Raw genomic sequence first — 18,359 nt, forward strand, 5'->3', positions numbered from 1 at the left:
AGCCTCATTATTGTTATTTTCTGTTTGTTTGTTTGTTTGTTTTATTTTTTGAGACGGAGTCTCGCTCTGTCACCCAGGCTGGAGTGCAGTGGCACGATCTCGGCTCACTGCAAACTCCATCTCCTGGGTTCACGCCATTCTCCTGCCTCAGCCTCCCAAGTAGCTGGGACTACAGGCGCCTGCCGCCACGCCCGGCTTTTTTTTTTTTGTATTTTTAGTAGAGACGGGGTTTCACCGCATTATCCAGCATGGTCTCGATCTCCTGACCTCGTGATCTGCCTGCCTCGGCCTCCCAAAGTGCTGGGATTATAGGCGTGAGCCACCGCGCCCAGCCTATTCTTATTTTCAAATACAGACATGGTCTTGTTATGTTGCCCAGGCTGGTCTTGAACTCCTGGACTGCAGTGATCCTCCCGCCTTGGCCTCCTAAAATGCTGAGATTATAGGCATGAGCCACTGTGCCCAGATACAGCCAGTTTTAGTGGGCACTGTCTAAGGACGAGCTGGCTGGGTGCTCTGGGGGAGTTGCTAGTGTCACTGTGCCTCAGTTTCTCTCTTGTGAGGTGGGAGTAGGAGCTCCGGCCTCACGGCGTGTGGTGTAAGCCATGTCCAGTCTCATCTTCTCTGTGTGGCCTGTTCCAGCCACCTGCACGCTTCATTGACTATGGCCCCTGGGTGTGCACCAAGGCCTTCTGCCTTGACCCAGCCATGGCCTGACATTGCGTGTCTTGGGGCCACCAGCAAGGCTCAGTTAGAGTGTGAGCCCAAGGGCTGTCTTCCCACTCAGGCAGGCCAGCCCCTCCTGCCCCACTGCCCACCCCTTCCCCCATGTGCTCCTGCTCAAGTGACCCCACCACAGGCCCTGTCCCATGCACAAATATGCCACGGACAGGCAAGGGCACACTAATTTTATTTTGAAATAGGGACTGCAAGGGCGGGCTGTATTGAGAAGGATGGCCCCCTGGTGTGATGAGCTTGGGGCCTCATCTGCTCACCGTGCACGCCCTGGAGTCCTGCTACCCAGCATGTCCAAACCAAGGGCACCCCCCTGGGAAGGGATGCAGAGACGGGGAGCTTCTCTGTATCCCCTTACAGGCAGGACAGGGGGCTGGGGTGCACTCTGGGGAGACCTGCCCTAGCTTTCCAGCTGGGAGGAGGGGACGATCTGGGGTCCAGCAGGCTCCCGGGCTGGGGTCCACTTCCCATTCTCCCTGGGAGTGGAGACCGGCCAAGCCTCTCTGTGGGCAGGACTGAGGGGTGGGCCTGTGTCTTCAGATGTTGAGCAGGGCCTGGCCAGCCCCTGAGGGGGCATCCTAGAGGGAGGTGGTGGGCTCCTGGTGACTGTTATTAATATGTAGGGGGAGACCTGAGGTTGCAGTCCCATCCTGGTGTCCAGGTGCCATCTGGGCTAGGGAGGCATCTCCTCAACAGGAATCCTGAGCAGGATTTAGAGCACAGTGGGCAGGAGGGGGAGGGTCTGGACCTCAGCAGGGCCTCGTGCTAGATGATGCCATATTGGGCCAGCTCGTGCAGCTCCAGGTGGTTGAAGGCCTCCCAAGGGCAGATGACTGTGATGTCTGTGGGAGAAACGGGCCACAGATCAGAGAGGATCCCACGGCCCAGGGACCCCCCCCATCCCCTGTGGCCCTGTTTCCCACAGCCCAGGTGTAGCCCTACAGTGTGCTGAGTGGGGACGTGCAGACGCTGGCGTGGGGCCCTCCTCTGGGGACACACTGGCTGTGGGGGAAGGAGGGTGGGTGCAGCAGGTCCAGGGGAGGGAACCAGAGGAGGGTGGGGCTTGCTGAAGGGGGAGGAGGCAGCGAGGGGTTCTGTTCTTTCCCAAACCCCTCCCCTCACCTGGTGCAAGTGTCCCAAATGGGGACAGCCCCACCCTCTAGATCCAGTGGATCTGGAGCTCAGTGTTGGGGGAAGAAGTGATGGACAGGCTGGGGGTCCCTAACTGAAAAGCAGGGGAGGTGGGGGCCGAGGTGGGCTGCAATGGGCCCCGGGCGTGCTGGGTGTGCCTGGGGGGACCTGGGCAGACCTCGGGTTGGTACTGGCAGCCGTCATACCTGTTCCCAGGCCTTCCATTCCAGGGATGTCGTCCCCAAACCTGCAAGGACAGAGCAGTCAGGGACATGGCCGGGCCCAGCCCTGGCTCAGTCAGCCTGAGGCCCGAGGTCATCTCTAGCCTTCCTAGGAGATGAGGCGTTTGGCTGGGAGCCCAGTGGGCAGAGACCCGCCTCCTCCCCAACCTCCCAGGGCTTGGTGCGTCTGAGGAGGCTTCCTTCACAGACCCAGGGTGAGTCTGCTACCCAGAGCATCATGGGGCTGAGGCCTAGAAAAGGAGGTGCAAGTCCCAGGATGCTGGGCAGGTGCGTGCCCTGGGGGAGTACAGAGGGGGTGCGTGGTTGGTGCATGGTCTGAGTGTAGATTTGTGAAAGTGGCTTGTCTGTGAGTGTGCCTCACGTGCATATGTGGAGGTGTGAGCGTGTTTGTGCACGCACATAAGAGTGTCATGCCCGTGTGTGCACACACGTGTGAGTGGACACTCCTCGGTGCACTGATGGGAGCGAGATGCCTGTGTGTGCGCATGTGTGAGTGGACACTCCTGGGTGCATTGTGCCATGGCTGTCCCTGGGTGGCAGTGGTTGTATTTTTTTTTTTAATTTGAGACGGAGTCTCACTCTGTCGCCCAGGCTGGAGTGCAGTGGCGTGATCTCGGCTCACCGCAAGCTCTGCCTCCCGGGTTCACGCCATTCTCCTGCCTCAGCCTCCCGAGTAGCTGGGACTACAGGCGCCTGCCACCACGCCCGGCTAATTTTTTGTATTTTTTAGTAGAGACAGGGTTTCACCTTCTTAGCCAGAATGGTCTCGATCTCCTGACCTCGTGATCCACCCGCCTTGGCCTCCCAAAGTGCTGGGATTACAGGCATGAGCCACCGCCCCCGGCCGTTTTGTTTTTTTGAGACGGAGTTTTGTTCTTCTTGTTGCCCAGGCTGGAGTACAATGGCGCGATCTCAGCTCACCACAACCTCTGCCTCCCAGATTCAAGCGATTCTCCTGCCTCAGCCTCCTGAGTAGCTGGGATTACAGGCGTGCACCACCATGCCTGGCTAAATTTGTATTTTTAGTAGAGACGGGTTTCTCCATGTTTGTCAGGCTGGTCTCAAACTCGCGACCTCAGGTGATCTGCCCACCTCAGCCTCCCAAAGCACTGGGATTACAGACGTGAGCCACCACACCTGGCCAGCAGTGGCTGTATTTTCAAGCATGGTTGGCAGTAGCATCTGGAGCGGGTGACAGGAGCCCCCATTTCCCCTTCCCCCTCCTCCATCCCTGCTCAGGCCCTCAGGCACCGCCCCACCTACCCCAGCTGTGAGGCTGGGACCACTCACCCAGAGTAGTGGCCCCAGGCCCTGCCCCGCCCTCCCCTTCCTGTGCAGCCTCAGGGCCGCCTCCTCCCTTTCAGAGGCCCCATCCCCCAGCTCTGCTTACCCTTGAACGCCTTTCTTTGGGGGCTTGCTCTTGAACTGCCTGGTCTGTCGCTGCTTAAATTTAGGGGGCCCTTTCCTGGGGGTGACAGGTCCCCCGGCCACCCTGGTGGCTGACCGGAACTCAGCCTTGGGCGGTTCCAGGTTCATGGTGAGGCTGACGGAGACACTGCGGCAACCTTGGCTCCTGGACTCCCTCCTGCTGCGGTCTGGGGGCAGACCAGGCCCGGGTCCCAGTCAGCCCTCCTGCTTCCAACCCTTGGGGGGGTCTCAACCCACCGGTGGAGGGGCTGAGACCCAGCCCCCCCAGCTCCAGCGTCATCCAGACAGCAGCCCCTGCAATCTGCCCTGGGGTAACCAGCCTGCCAGCTTTGCTTGGGTCCACCCGCACACTCCCATTCCCCTTGCCTAGTGGATGCCCCCCTGCAACGCTGGCCACACACAGCTCCGGACTCTCCCCTGTCCTGGCCTCCCTCGCCCCGGCCCACAATCCGCAGCAAACCTAGCCTCCCAACCTGTGGCAGGTCCTGAGCCTGGAGTCCTCACCACCTCCCTGTGGGTGACCACTGACAACTTCCTGCCCCTTCCCCTGCGTTCCCCACCCCAGGGGAGCGTGACTCCAGTCGGCATTTAACTGCTACTCTGGGGTTTTTTTTGTTTTGTTTTGTTTTTGAGACAGAGTTTTGCTCTTGTTGCCTGGGCTGGAGTGCAGTGGCACTATCTCGGCTCACTGCAACCTCCGCCTCCCGGGTTCAAGTGATTCTCCTGCCTCAGCCTCCCCAGCAGCTGGGATTACCGGCGTCTGCCACCATGCCCGGCTAATTTTTGCATTTTTGCATTTTTAGTAGAGACGGGGTTTCACCATGTTGACGAGGTTGTCTCGAACTCCTGACCTCATGATCCACCCGCCTCAGCCTCCCAAAGTGCTGGTATTACAGGCGTGAGCCACCGCACCTGGCCCAGCTGCTACTCTGCTGAAAGTCCTCTGTGGCTCCTGCTGGGAATAGGCCTGCCAGGCCCAGCAGATGAGCCTGCCTCTGAGCTGCCTTTCCTGATGGTTAGTGGGCTGCCTCCATCTCAGGTCCCCGCTCAGGGAGGCTTCCCCTGAACCCCCGCCCTGCAGCCACTGTGTCCTTAGGTTCTGATTTGCCGCTTCTCATCACGCGTCGAGTTAGCCCTGATTCCAGGCTGGTGGGCGTCTCCCGGGCTGTTGCCCTCTGATTCTTCTTTTTTTTTTTTTTTGAGACGGAGTCTTGCTCTGTCACCGAGGTTGGAGTGCAGTGGCGAGATCTTGGCTCACTGCAACTTCTGCCTCCCGGGTTCAAGTAATTCTCCTGCCTCAGCCTCCAGAGTAGCTCAGATTACAGGCATGCGCCACCACACCCAGCTAATTTTTCTTTGTGTTTTTAGTACAGATGGGGTTTCACCATCTTGGTCAGGCTGGCCTCGAACTCCTGACCTTGTGATCCGCCCGCCTCGGCCTCCCAAAGTGCAGGGATTACAGGCATGAGCCACCGCGCCCGGCCTAAAAAAGTTTTAATACCTGCCAAAGTAGCCCCCTAGGATCCTATTCCAGAGCTGTGGCTGGAATCTCACCTTTTTTTTTTTTTTTTTTTTAGACGGAGTCTCGCTCTGTCGCCCAGGCTGGAGTGCAGTGGCACGATCTCAGCTCACTGCAAGCTCCACCTCCTGGGTTCACGCCATTCTCCTGCCTCAGCCTCCCCAGTAGCTGGGACTACAGGCGCCCGACACCACGCCCGGCTAATTTTTTTTTTTTTTGTATTTTTTAGTAGAGATGGAGTTTCACCATGTTAGCCAGGATGGTCTCGATCTCCTGACCTCGTGATCCACCCACCTTGGCCTCCCAAAGTGCTGGGATTACAGGCGTGAGCCACTGCGCCCGGCCAACCCCTCTGATTCTTATTGATGGGTTTATTGCTTTCTGCCTCTTGTCTGTGCTTTGCAGTTGGGGTGCTGTCAGTTCCCTTCACCCACTCACGGAGGCATCCCTGAGCCCCTCAGCACCATGACGGGCACCCCGCAGTGCTGATGGAGAATGACCCACAAAATGGGGGGCAGGGTCCCCAGGCACGGCACCCCTGGGAAAGGGGCCTGTCTCAGAGACTCGGTGCTGAGCTGTGAAGCCCTGCGTTCCCCAACCCCACTTCATAGAGGGACAAGCTGGGGCTCGGGGACGGAGGGTGCTGGGCATGTGTTCCCCCTGCTGGGGGAATCACCAGGCCCTCTCTGTGTCTGGAGTCAGCTCGGGGAGCAGGGTCACCCGCCTGGCATGGCGTGGCATGGCTGAGGGGCCTCGGCCGCTCTGGACGAGATCAGTGTCTCCGCACTGCTGCACAGGGCGGCCTCTCCTCCTCCTCTCCCTACAGCCTCTCCCCAGATGCCCTAAGCCCCAGTGACCTGGGCCAAGGGCAGTTCAGCTTCCCCTAAGCCTATTAACAGCAGAGGGGAATTCCTAATCTCCCATCGAGCTGCTGTCAGCTGCACATGCTGCCGGAAAGTTCTAGAAGGAGGCACATGACGCAGACAGGAGGGGCTGCTTGCCCGCACTGGATGCCCCAGGGACCACCTCTTGGGGTCCCCTTTCCTGCCCCTGGTCTTTTTGGCTGGGATTCCTGACTCCAGCCCTGGGCTACCACCAGCTGTTTGCTGAGCTTCAGGCGTGAGAGTGATCAGAAAGCAAGGGCAGGTGGCCCATTTCGGGGACGCGGGCTCTGCAAGGGGTGCTGGGCACCTGGGATTGGGGTGGACCCTGCCATGGCACCTTCCCTCACTAAGGTTCAGCCTCTGTGCCCGGGACTGGGACCAGCACCAGCCTGTGCAAAACCAGCACTCAGGAGCCCGGTGGTCCCAGCTTCTCAGATCCCATGGCACCCAATCCTCATATCCTAGATAGCACAGGCCCCGTCCAGCTGCTTCCCCAGCCCTGGGACATGGGCTGTCCTGGGCAGCTCTGGGCCCTGATGGAGCTCCAACCATCAGATGCCATCCACGTGGAAACCGCTGCCTGCGCTGCCCTGGCCCGACCCAGCCTGTGATTGGCATCCACTCAGGTCAGCTGAGCCCATGTGGCCTGAGGTTCCCAGACCATCACTGGCCTGGGGATGGTGGAAGCACTGGTTACCATGGGGGAGCAGAGGAGGAGGTTGGCTGGGAGTCCCCTCTGAATAACAGGGTGGCGGGTAGGCTTCTGCAGACCCAGACCCCAGCCACGGTGGTAAAAGCCTGTCAGCTCCCTGCCCCTTGGGTGATGAGCAGACCCCCACTAACTCACTGGGGGAAGTGGCTGCCAGGAAAGACAGTGGGGTTGGCCACTACTCACCAAGTGCAGGGCGGGTCTCAGGGGGCTGTGCTGTGAGTGCTGGGCCTTCCTCCGCAGGGTGCCAGCCCCGGCCTTTATCTCGCTGCTTCATGAGCTGATTAGGCATCTCAGTGCCACCCTAATGAGATTGTTGGGCCCCGAGGGGGGGCACAACCACCAAGGTTCAGGGGATGTGGAGGAGGGGCTCAGGTGCTGTCAAGGGCTCCAAGGAAGGACACCCAGCAGATGGGGCCAGGACAGGGAGAGAAGTGTGACCCTGAACAGCCAGGCTCCTGCAGCTGCCCATCTTCCAGATGGAAGCAACCACAGCGTCTGCTGTCTTGGGCCTCCCTACTGCCTTTCCTGACCCCGCCTGATCTCTGAAGGGCCCACCTTCATGGTCCCCAAAACCCTCTGCAGCCTGGCCCTCACCCGCTGCTGTGGCCTCACATCTCGCCCCTCCCACCCCAGGGCCTTTGCACCTGCTGCTCCTGAAACCAAACAAGGACCCCCCCGCTTAGGGGCCTGTGGGTCTTCCCAAGCACAGAAGCAAGGACAATGTTGAGTTCCTTCAAGGGCAAGCCAGGCCCCCAGCCAGCCCAGAGAAGGAAATGAGCAGCCGATCCACAGGAAGGTCACAAGAAGGTCACAGGAGCTTAGAACAACAGATGGAAGCCAGAGTCCCGAGAGTCTCCATAGAAGCAAACCATGCCATCTTAGCAGGTGCCCCTCAGTTGTTTTCCAGAAACAGGGACTCCCACCAAAGGGGTGTGCTGGCACACAGACCTCAGATGAGCGGGAGCTGAGGACTGGCCTCTGACCACCCTTCTCTTACCTAAATTTCTTCCTGAGGGGCCTGAAGGAGGCCATGCCCACAACCCAGAGCTAACATTCTTTCCTGCGGATCCCAAAGTTTTAGACAAAGATTTGCTTCTGCACCAAATCAGAAAACCTTTGAATCCACCTATGACCCGTGGTCCCTGGCTTCAAGATCTCCTTGCTATTTATGGCAAAACCAGTGTACAACCTCCATGTACTGATTTATGACTTGCCTGTGACCTCTGCCTCTGCACCTTTAAAAACCCATAACTCAGGCCGGGTGTGGTGGCTCATGCCTGTAATCCCAGCACTTTGGGAGGCTGAGGCAGGTGGATCACAAGGTCAGGAGATCGAGACCATCCTTGCTAACATGGTGAAACCCCGACTCTACTAAAAATACAAAAAAATTAGCCGGGCGTGGTGGCATGTACCTGTAATCCCAGCTACTTGGGAGGCTGAGGCAGGAGAATGGCGTGAACCCGGGAGGCGGAGCTTGCAGTGAGCCAAGATCACGCCACCGCACTAGAGCCTGGGCGACAGAGCGAGATTCTGTTTCAAATAAATAAATAAATAAAAACCCATAACTTGGCCGGGAGCAGTGGCTCTCAAACAGCGCTTTGGGAGGCTGAGGCAGGAGGATCACTTGAGGCCAGGAGTTCAAGACCAGCCTGGACAACATAGTAAGACCCCCCCATCTCTACAAAAAATAGAAAAAATTAGCTAGGTGCAGTGGCTCACTTCTTATTTTATTATTTTATTTTTGAGACAGAGTCTCGCTGTGTTGCCCAGGCTGGAGTGCAGTGGCATGATCTCGGCTCACTGCAACCTCTGCCTCCTGAGTTCGAGTGATTCTCCTGCCTCGGCCTCCTGAGTAGCTGGGATTACAGGCTCCCACCACCACGCCCAGCTAATTTTTAATATTTTTAGTAGAGACGGGGTTTCACCATGTTAGCCAGGATGGTCTCCATCTCCTGACCTCGTGATCTGCCCACTTTGGCCTCCCGAAGTGCTGGGATTACAGGTGTGAGCCACCGCGCCCGGCCACAGTGGCTCACTTCTATAGACCCAGCTACTTGGGAGGCTGAGGCAGGAGGATCCCTTGAGCCTGGGAGCTCGAGGCTGCAGCGAGCCATGGTCAAACCACTCCAGCCTGGGGGACAGAGAGACCCTATCTCTGAAGAAATATGAAAATTTCGAAACATTAAAAATAAAACCTGGACGGGCATGGTGGCTCACGCCTGTAATCCCAGCACTTTGGGAGGCCGAGGCAGGTGGATTACTTGAGATCAGGAGTTCGAGACCAGCCTGGCCAACATGGTGAAACCCTGTCTCTACTAAAAATACAAAAATTAGCTGGGCGTGGTGGCATGCACCTGTAGTCCCAGTTACTCAGGAGGCTGAGGCAGGAGAATCGCTTGAACCCAGGAGGTGGAGGTTGCAGTGAGCTGAGATTGCACCACTGCACTCCAGCCTGGGCAACAGTGAGACTCTGTCTCAAAAAATAATAATAAAAATATAAATAGTAAAATAAAATAAAATGTATGAGTACTCCTTTTTTGGTATCATGTATCACAGACAATATACAAAGACAATCACATGAAAATACATAAAGCTCCAAATAGACCTAAACAAAGACCCTATAGCCTTGATTGTAAAACTCTAGCCATGAGACTGGCAAAAATCACTAGTCCAGAAAGGACAGCTGGATTCAAGTTATGCCGCAATAAATGGAACAAGTCAAAAACCTCTTGTCCCACATGGCTCAATCCCTCACTCAGCCCCAGAGGAAACAAGATTGCAATCCATATCTTTTTTTTTTTTTTTTTTTTTTTTGAGAGGATCTGGCTCTGTCACCTAGGCTGGAATGCAGAAGTGAAATATCGGTGGCTGCAGGAATTCAAGGCTGCAGAGAGCTATTATTGTACCATTGCACTTTAACCTGGGTGACAGAGCGAGACCTCAACTCTAAAATAGTAAAATAGGCCAGGCATGGTGGCTCATCCCTGTACTTTTGGAGGACGAGGTGGGTGGACCACCTGAGGTCAGGAGTTTGAGACCGGCCTGGCCAATATGGTGAAACCCCATCTCTACTAAAACTAAAAAAATTAGTGGGGCGTGGTGGCGGGCGCCTGTAGTCCCAGCTACTCAGGAGGCTGAGACAGGAGAATTGCTTGAACCCAGGAGGCGGAGGTTGCAGTGAGCCGAGATCATGCCACTGCACTCCAGCCTGCAGCCTGGGCAACAGAGTGAGACTCTGTCTCAAAAAAACAAACAAACAAAAAAGAGTTAATTACATGGGAATGAGAATAAACTAATAAAGGACTATGATAAATATTTTTGACTTTTTGTTTGAAATGTTACTGATTTTTTGTTTCCCAGAGTCAAGACTCGCTCTCTCTCTCTCTCTCTCTCTCTTTCTTTCTTTCAGACAGAATCTCACACTGGTTGTTTGGGCTGGAGTGCAGTGGTGCGATCCAAATCACTGCAAACTCTGCCTCCTGGGTTCAAGCGATTCTCCTGCCTCAGCCTCCCAAGTAGCTGGGATTACAGGTGTGTGCCCGCCACCACACCTGGCTACTTTTTTGTATTTTAATAGAGACGGGGTTTCACTATGTTGGCCAGGCTGGTCTTGAACTCCTGACCTCGTGATCCACCCACCTTGGCCTCCCAAAGTGGGATTACAGTGTGACCCACCATGCCCAGCCTCTTTTTGGCTAATGTTTTTGTATTTTTAGTAGAGATGGGGTTTCGCCGTGTTAGCCAGGATGGTCTCGATCTCCTGACCTTGTGATCCGCCAGTCTCAGCCTCCCAAAGTGTTGGGATTACAGGCGTGAGCCACCGTGCTTGGTCTCTTTTTTTTTTTTTGAGACAGTTTCACTCAGGCTGGAAGGCAGTGGCATGATCTTGGCTCACTGCAACCTCTGTCTCCTGGGTTCAAGCAATTATCCTGCCTCAGCCTCCAGAGTAGCTGGGATTGCAGGTGCAAGCCACCATGCCGGGCTAATTTCTGTATTTTTAGTAGAGACAGGGTTTCACCATGTTGGCCAGGCTGGTCTCGAACTCATGACCGTAGGTTATCCACCTGCCTCAGCCTTCCAGAGTGCTGGGATTACAGGCGTGAGCCACTGCGCCCGGCCAACAGGCTACTTTTATTACATAGTAAAGTGAATACCAGAACTCCAAAGTACGTTTGACTTTTTATTGGGAACGGAGGTTGTCAAGTTAAAAAGCAGCAAATGAAGCGTGAGTGAGGAGACTCCTTGTTGCCACAGATAGACATGACCCCGTAAGATGTGACATAGGAGGTGTTTCAATTTGTGACCCCAGCCCAGAGGTGACAAGTGCTTTTCCATTCAATCTAATACAGCTGATTCCTACTAAGAAGGAACACAGGCCGGGCACGGTGGCTCATGCCTGTAGTCCCGGCACTTTGGGAGGCCGAGGCGGGCGGATCACAAGGTCAGATTGAGACCATCCTGGCTAATATGGTGAAACCCCGTCTCTAGTAAAAATACAAAAATTAGCCGGGTGTGGTGGCTGGCACCTGTAGTCCCAGCTGCCACGGAGGCTGAGGCAGGAGAATCATTTAAACCCGGGAGGCGGAGGTTGCAGTGAGCTGAGATGGCGCCACTGCACTCCAACCTGGGCGACAGAGCAAGACTTCATCTCAAAAATCAATCAATAAATAATAAAAAAGAAATTAAGCGGTGATGTGGAACACTCCTTAAATTGTCGTTCACCACATTTTCATATCTTCACAGTAATGCAAAACACAGTCACTTGCAGAACCGGTTCTGATGACTTAAATACCAGGTAAAATTTTAGCCCTCTACGTAATTGCTTGGAAGTTACTTATGTTTACATGAAATGAAACTATTAGGCCGGGCACGTTGGCTCACGTCTGTAATCCCAGAACTTTGGGAGGCCAAGGTGGGCGGATCACCTGAGGTCAGGAGTTGGAGACCAGCCTGACCAACATGGAGAAGACCTGTCTCTACAAAAATACAAAATTAGCTGGGTATGGTGGTGCATGCTTGTAATCCCAGCTACTCAGGAGGCTGAGGCAGGAGAATCGATTGAACCCAGCAGGCAGAGGTTGCAGTGAGCCAAGATCGTGCCATTGCACTTCAGCCTGGGCAACAAGAGCGAAACTTCATCTCAAAAAAAGAAAAGAAAAAAAGAAAAGAAACAAAATGAGACTATTAGGCTGGGCACGGTGGCTCACACCTGTAACCCAGCACTTTGGGAGGCTGAGGCATGTGGATCAGCTGAGGCCAGGTGTTCGACACCAGCTTGGCCAACATGGCGAAACCCTCTCTCTACTAAAAATACAAAAAATTAGCCAGGCGTGGTGGCAGGTGCCTTAATCCTAGCTACTGGGGAGGCTGAGGCAGGAGAATTTTTTGAACCCGGTAAGTGGAGGTTGCAGTGAGCAGAGATTGTGCCATTGCTCTCTAGCCTGGGTGACAGAGACTCTGTCTCAAAACAAAAAAATGAAGCTATTAATACTTTTCTACAGCAGTAACTACACACAGGAAGACCAAGACAAGCACAAGTTAAGGAATGGAGCTTTCCCAAAGCGGCTGTGTATAAAGACTATAAACTGTTTTTCGTTTGTTTTTTGAGAACAAACAAACTCACTGCAGCCTTGATCTCCTCAGGCTCAAGCAATCCTGCCACATCAGCCTCCTGAGTAGCTGGGACTACAGGTGCTCACCACCACACCCGGCTAATTTTTGTATTTTTTGTAAAGATAGAGTCTCACTATGTTGCCCAGGGTGGGCTCAAACTCCTAGACTCAAGTGATCCACCCATCTCAGACTCCCACAGTGCTAGGATTACAGGCGTGAACTGCCGTGCCCGGCCGGACATACGTAGTTTTTTGCCATGGCTTTTCTTGTGTTCTCTATCTACAGGCTAAGCAGATTCTGTGTGCTGCCCTGGGGTCTTTAATTACTTCAAGTGCTCATGTTGAACTATGAATATGATTGTGTGTGTGATTGTTTTGTTTTTAGAGACAGGGGTCTCACTCTGCCACCCAGGCTGGAGTGTAGTGAGGCAATCATGACTTACTTCCATCTTGACTTCCTGGCCCAAGTGATCCTCCTGCCTCAGCCTCCCAAGTAGGTGGGACTACAGGTACACACCACCATGCCCAGCTAAGTTTTTAAAAATTGTTTTGTAGGCTGGGCATGGTAGCTCATACCTGTAATCACAGCACTTTGGAGGCCAAGGCAGGAGCCCAGGAGTTTACGACCAACTTGGGCAACGTAGCAAGACCCCCATCTCCACATACAGACACAGACAAAAAACAATGAACCGGGCATGGTGGCACTTGCCTGTAGTCCCAGCTACTTGGTAGGCTAAGATGGGAAGATCACTTCAGCCTTGGCGGTTGAGGCTGCAGTGAGCTATGCCTGATGGTGGCAGGAGGCAGTCGAATGCCTAGGCAGATAGGGGCAGGTCCCCAGTGAAACCCCACCTTCAAGCCAAAGACAAAAAGCCTGAAAGCCGATATTCAGAGAAGGACTGTGTGGTAGATAGAGCTCCCTCTCCCCTCTCCCCTCCCCCCTCCCCCCTCTCCCCTCCCCCCTCTCCCCTCCCCCCTCCCCCCTCTCCCCTCTCCCCTCTTTCCACGGTCTCCCTCTGATGCCGAGCCGAAGCTGGACGGTACTGCTGCCATCTCAGCTCACTGCAACCTCCCTGCCCGATTCTCCTGCCTCAGCCTGCCGAGTGCCTGCGATTGCAGGCGTGCGCTGCCACGCCTGACTGGTTTTCGTGTTTTTTTGGTGGAGACGGGGTTTCGATGTGTCGGCTGGGCTGGTCTCCAGCTCCTGACCGCGAGTGATCCGCCAGCCTCGGCCTCCCGAGGTGCCGGGATTGCAGACGGAGTCTCGTTAACTCAGTGCTCAATGGCGCCCAGGCTGGAGTGCAGTGGCGTGATCTCGGCTCGCTACAACCACCTCCCAGCCGCCTGCCTTGGCCTCCCTAAGTGCCGAGATTGCAGCCTCTGCCTGGCAGCCACCCCGTCTGGGAAGTGAGGAGCGTCTCCGCCTGACTGCCCATCGTCTGGGATGTGAGGAGCCCCTCTGCCTGGCTGCCCAGTCTGGAAAGTGAGGAGCGTCTCTGCCCGGCCGCCATCCCATCTAGGAAGTGAGGAGCGCCTCTTCCCGGCCGCCATCACATCTGGGAAGTGAGGAGCGTCTCTGCCCGGCCGCCCATCGTCTGAGATGTGGGGAGCACCTCTGCCCTGCCGCCCCGTCCGGGATGTGAGGAGTGTCTCTGCCCGCCCGCCCTGTCTGAGGGGTGAGGAGGCCCTCTGCCTGGCAGCCGCCCCGTCTGAGAGGTGGGGGGCCCCTCCGCCCGGCAGCCACCCCGTCTGAGAAGTGGGGAGCGTCCTCCCTCCTCGTCTGGGAGGGAGGCGGGGGGGGTTGGCCCCCCGCCCGGCCAGCCGCCCCGTCCGGGAGGTGAGGGGCACCTCTGCCCGGCCGCCCCTACCGGGAAGTGAGGAGCCCCTCTGCCCGGCCAGCCGCCTCGTCCGGGAGGGAGGTGGGGGGGTCAGCCCCCCGCCTGGCCAGCCGCCCCGTCCGGGAGGCAAGGGGTGCCTCTGCCCGGCCGCCCCTACTGGGAAGTGAGGAGCCCCTCTGCCCGGCCAGCCGCCCCATCCGGGAGGGAGGTGGGGGGGTCAGCCCCCCGCCCGGCCAGCCGCCCTGTCCAGGAGGTGGGGGGGGGCGCCTCTGCCCGGCCGCCCCTACTGGGAGGTGGGGAGCCCCTCTGCCCGGCCAGCCGCTCTGTCTGGGAGGGAGGTGGGGGGGTCAGCCCCCGGCCCGGCCAGCTGCTCTGTCCGGGAGGGAGGTGGGGGGGTCAGCCCCCGGCCCGGCCAGCCGCCCCGTCCGGGAGGGAGGTGGGGGGGTTAGCCCCCCGCCTGGCCAGCCGCCCCATCCGGGAGGTGAGGGGCGCCTCTGCCCGGCCAGCCGCCCCGTCCGGGAGGGAGGTGGGGGGGTCAGCCCCCCGCCCGGCCAGCCGCCCCGTCCGGGAGGGAGGTGGGGGGGTCAGCCCCCCGCCCGGCCAGCCGCCCCGTCCGGGAGGGAGGTGTGGGGATCAGCCCCCCGCCCGGCCAGCCGCCCTGTCCGGGAGGTGAGGGGCGCCTCTGCCCGGCCGCCCCTACCGGGAAGTGAGGAGCCCCTCTGCCCGGCCAGCCGCCCCCTCCAGGAGGGAGGTGGGGGAGTCAGCCCCCCGCCGGGCCAGCCGCCCCGTCGGGGAAGTGAGGGGCGCCTCTGCCCGGCCGCCCCTACTGGGAAGTGAGGAGCCCCTCTGCCCGGCCAGCCGCCCTGTCCGGGAGGGAGGTGGGGGGTCAGCCCCCCGCCCGGCCAGCCGCCCCGTCCGGGAGGGAGGTGGGGGGGGTCGGCCCCCCGCCCGGCCAGCCGCCCCGTCCGGGAGGTGAGGGGCGCTTCTGCCCGGCCGCCCCTACTGGGAAGTGAGGAGCTCCTCTGCCCGGCCACCACCCCATCTGGGAGGTGTACTCAACAGCTCATTGAGAACGGGCCATGAAGACAATGGCGGTTTTGTGGAATAGAAAGGGGGGAAAGGTGGGGAAAAGATTGAGAAATCGGATGGTTGCTGTGTCTGTGTAGAAAGAGGTAGACATGGGAGACTTTTCATTTTGTTCTGTACTAAGAAAAATTCTTCTGCCTTGGGATCCTGTTGATCTGTGACCTTACCCCCAACCCTGTGCTCTCTGAAACATGTGCTGTATCCACTCAGGGTTGAATGGATTAAGGGCGGTGCAAGATGTGCTTTGTTAAACAGATGCTTGAAGGCAGCATGTTCGTTAAGAGTCATCACCACTCCTTAATCTCAAGTACCCAGGGACACAACCACTGCGGAAGGCCGCAGGGTCCTCTGCCTAGGAAAACCAGAGACCTTTGTTCACTTGTTTATCTGCTGACCTTCCCTCCACTATTGTCCTGTGACCCTGCCAAATCCCCCTCTGCGAGAAACACCCAAGAATGATCAATAAAAAAGAAAAAAAAAAAAAAAGCCTGAAAGCCAGCCAGGCACAGTGGCTCATGCCTGTAATCCCAGCACTTTGGAAGGCAGAGGTGGGTGGATCACCTGAGGTCAGGAGTTCGGGACCAGCCTGGCCAATATGGTGAAACCCCGTCTCCACTAAAAATATGAAAATTAGCCAGGCATGCCGGGTGCAGTGGCTCATGCCTGTAATCCTAGCACTTTGGGAGGCTGAGGCGGGTGAATCACGAGGTCAGGAGTTCAAGACCAACCCTGGCCAAGATGGTGAAACCCCGTTGCTACTGAAACTACAAAAATTAGCCATGCGTGGTGGTGGGTGCCTGTAATCCCAGCTACTTGGGAGGCTGAGGCAGGAGAATCGCTTGAACCTGGGCGGCAGAGGTTGCAATGAGCCCGAGATTGGGCCACTGCACTCCAGCCTGCGACAGAGTGAGACTCTGTCTCAAAAAAAAAAAAAAAAAAAAAAAAAAAAAATCAGCCGGGCATGGTGGCAGGTGCCTGTAATCCCAGGCACTCGGGAGGTTGAGGCAGGAGAATCACTTAAACCCGGGAGGCAGAGGTTGCAGTGAGCCAAGATCGCACCACTACACTCCAACCTGGGTGACAGGGCGAGACTCTGTCTCAAAAAAAAGAAAATCTTTAAATCTACCTATGACCTGGAAGCCCCCTCCCTTCAAGTTGTCCCTCCTTTCCTGACCAAACCAATGTACATATGATAGGTATTGATTGGTGTATTATGTCTCCCTAAAAAGTATAAAAGCAACATGTGACCACGTTGGGCACATGTTGCCAGGACCTCCTGAGGCTGTCACAGGCATGTCGTCAACCTTCGCAAAATAACCTTTCCAAACTTATTGACCACTAAAGAACTCATCCCTGTAACCAAAACCTGCCTGTTCCCCAAAAAGTATTGAAATAAAAAATAAATAAATTGGCCAGGCATGGTGGCTCACACCTGTAATCCCAGCACTTCAGGAGGCTGAGGTGGGCAGATGGCTTGAGGTCAGGAGTTCGAGACCTGCCTGACCAACATGGCAAAACCACGTCTCTACTAAAAATATAAAAATTAGCCAGACGCTGTGGGGCACGCCTGTAGTCCCAGCTACTTGGGAGACTGAGGCAGGAGAATCGCCTGAACCCGCAAGGTGGAGGTTGTGGTGAGCCGAGATCGCGCCACTGCACTGCGGCCTGGGCCACAGAGCAAAACTTCATCTCAAATAAATCAATAAGTAGATTCATTGAGGCCTGTCTCAGATACTTTTGGTTTATAGCTCTCACTAACAACTCATGAAAACTAAGCAGTTGGCCGGGCACAGTGGCTCATGCCTGCAATCCCAGCACTTTACAGGGCCGAGGCAAGTGGATTACCTGAGCCCAGGAGTTCAAGACCAGCTGGGTGATATGGTGAAACCCCGTCTCTAGTAAAAATACAAAAAATTAGCTGGATGTGGTGGCACGCGCCTGTAGTCCCAGCTACTTGTGTGGCTGAGGCAGGAGAATCGCTTTGAACCCAGGAGGCGGAGGCTGCAGAACTAAGCAGTCTGCAGACTTGCTTTGGGGATCCTGGGTACCAAAAATATGGACCTGGGTCTTTGGGCGACTTGGTGGGGAGTGGCATCCCATGAGCACAGGATGAGGAATCTTACTTCGGGAATTCTTGCTGAGAAAAGTGCGTCGGGAAGGCCGCCCAGCAGAGAGGAATTCACTCACCGGCTCAGCTTGTCTTAGATAATAGGGTAGCCGTAGATCACATCTTAGCTGAGCAGGGAGAACGTATAAGGTTGCAAATCCCACGTCCTGTACTTACACACATGAATCTGCAAAGATTAAAAACTCATGTAGGTGACATTGGAGAACAGGCCACTGGGTTATGGCAGGTTTCCCTGACTGTCACTGAGAACTGTTTTCTTTCCTTGTTTTCTTAGATTTCTTATGGAATAATCCACATTTTCAGGATTGCTAAACTTAGGCATGTCAGCCTTGCTAATTTTTTTTTTTTTTTAGGCGGAGTCTCGCTCTGTCGCCCAGGCTGGAGTGCAGTGGCGTGATCTCAGCTCACTGCAAGCTCCGCCTCTCGGCTTCACGCCATTCTTCTGCCTCAGCCTCCTGAGTTGCTGGGACTACAGGCGCCTGCCACCATGCCCAGCTAATTTTTGAATTTTTAGTAGAGACAGGGTTTCACCATGTTAGCCAGGATGGTCTCGATCTCCTGACCTCATGATCAGCCCGCCTTGGCCTCCCAAAGTGCTGGCTTTACAGGCGTGAGCCACCGCGCCTGGCCGGTTTTTTTTTTTTTCTTTTTGAGATAGAGTCTTGCTCTGTCACCCAGGCTGCAGTGTAATGGCACAATCTCGGCTGACTGCAACCTCTGCCTCCCAGGTTCAAGCAATTCTGCCTCAGCCTCTCGAGTATCTGGGACTACAGTTGTGTGCCACCATGCCCCACTAACTTTAGTATTTTTTTTTTTGAGATGGAGTCTTGCTCGCTGTCGCCCAGGCTGGAATGCAGTGGTGCGATCTCGGCTCACCGCAACCTCCACCTCTGGGTTCCAGCAATTCTCCTGCCTCAGCCTCCTGAGTAGGTGGGATTATAGGCACCCGCCACCGTGCCCAGCTAATTACTGTAATTTCAGTAGAGGAGGGGTTTCCCCACGTTTGGCCAGGCTGGTCTCAAACTCCTGATCTCAGGTGATCCA

The 18,359-nt window shown here is 56.1% G+C and overlaps 1 protein-coding gene across 1 annotated transcript; it reads right to left on the reverse strand.

Annotated features, from left to right (window-relative positions):
• Positions 1–894: 894 nt before the first annotated feature.
• PDE6G (phosphodiesterase 6G) lies at positions 895–7,016 on the reverse strand. The gene is made up of 4 exons (XM_003831118.6): positions 6,835–7,016; positions 3,499–3,703; positions 2,073–2,113; positions 895–1,577 (listed from the first exon to the last, which is right to left on the reverse strand). The coding sequence occupies exons 1-4, from the start codon at positions 6,938–6,940 to the stop codon at positions 1,501–1,503; spliced, it is 429 nt and encodes a 142-aa protein (XP_003831166.5). The 5' UTR covers positions 6,941–7,016; the 3' UTR covers positions 895–1,500.
• Positions 7,017–18,359: the final 11,343 nt, after the last annotated feature.

The sequence above is a fragment of the Pan paniscus genome, chromosome 19 (genome assembly GCF_029289425.2).
Source record: "Pan paniscus chromosome 19, NHGRI_mPanPan1-v2.0_pri, whole genome shotgun sequence".
In the NCBI taxonomy this organism is placed as follows: domain Eukaryota; kingdom Metazoa; phylum Chordata; class Mammalia; order Primates; family Hominidae; genus Pan; species Pan paniscus.

Coding starts and splice junctions, on each gene's coding strand:
- PDE6G (XM_003831118.6), bottom strand. CDS start 6,940: ATGCCTAATCAGCTCATGAAGCAGCGAGATAAAGGCCGGGGCTGGCAC. Junction 2,114..3,498: donor CCAAAGAAAGGCGTTCAAGG/GTAAGCAGAGCT, acceptor CTGTCCTTGCAG/GTTTGGGGACGACATCCCTG. Junction 1,578..2,072: donor AATGGAAGGCCTGGGAACAG/GTATGACGGCTG, acceptor TTTCTCCCACAG/ACATCACAGTCATCTGCCCT.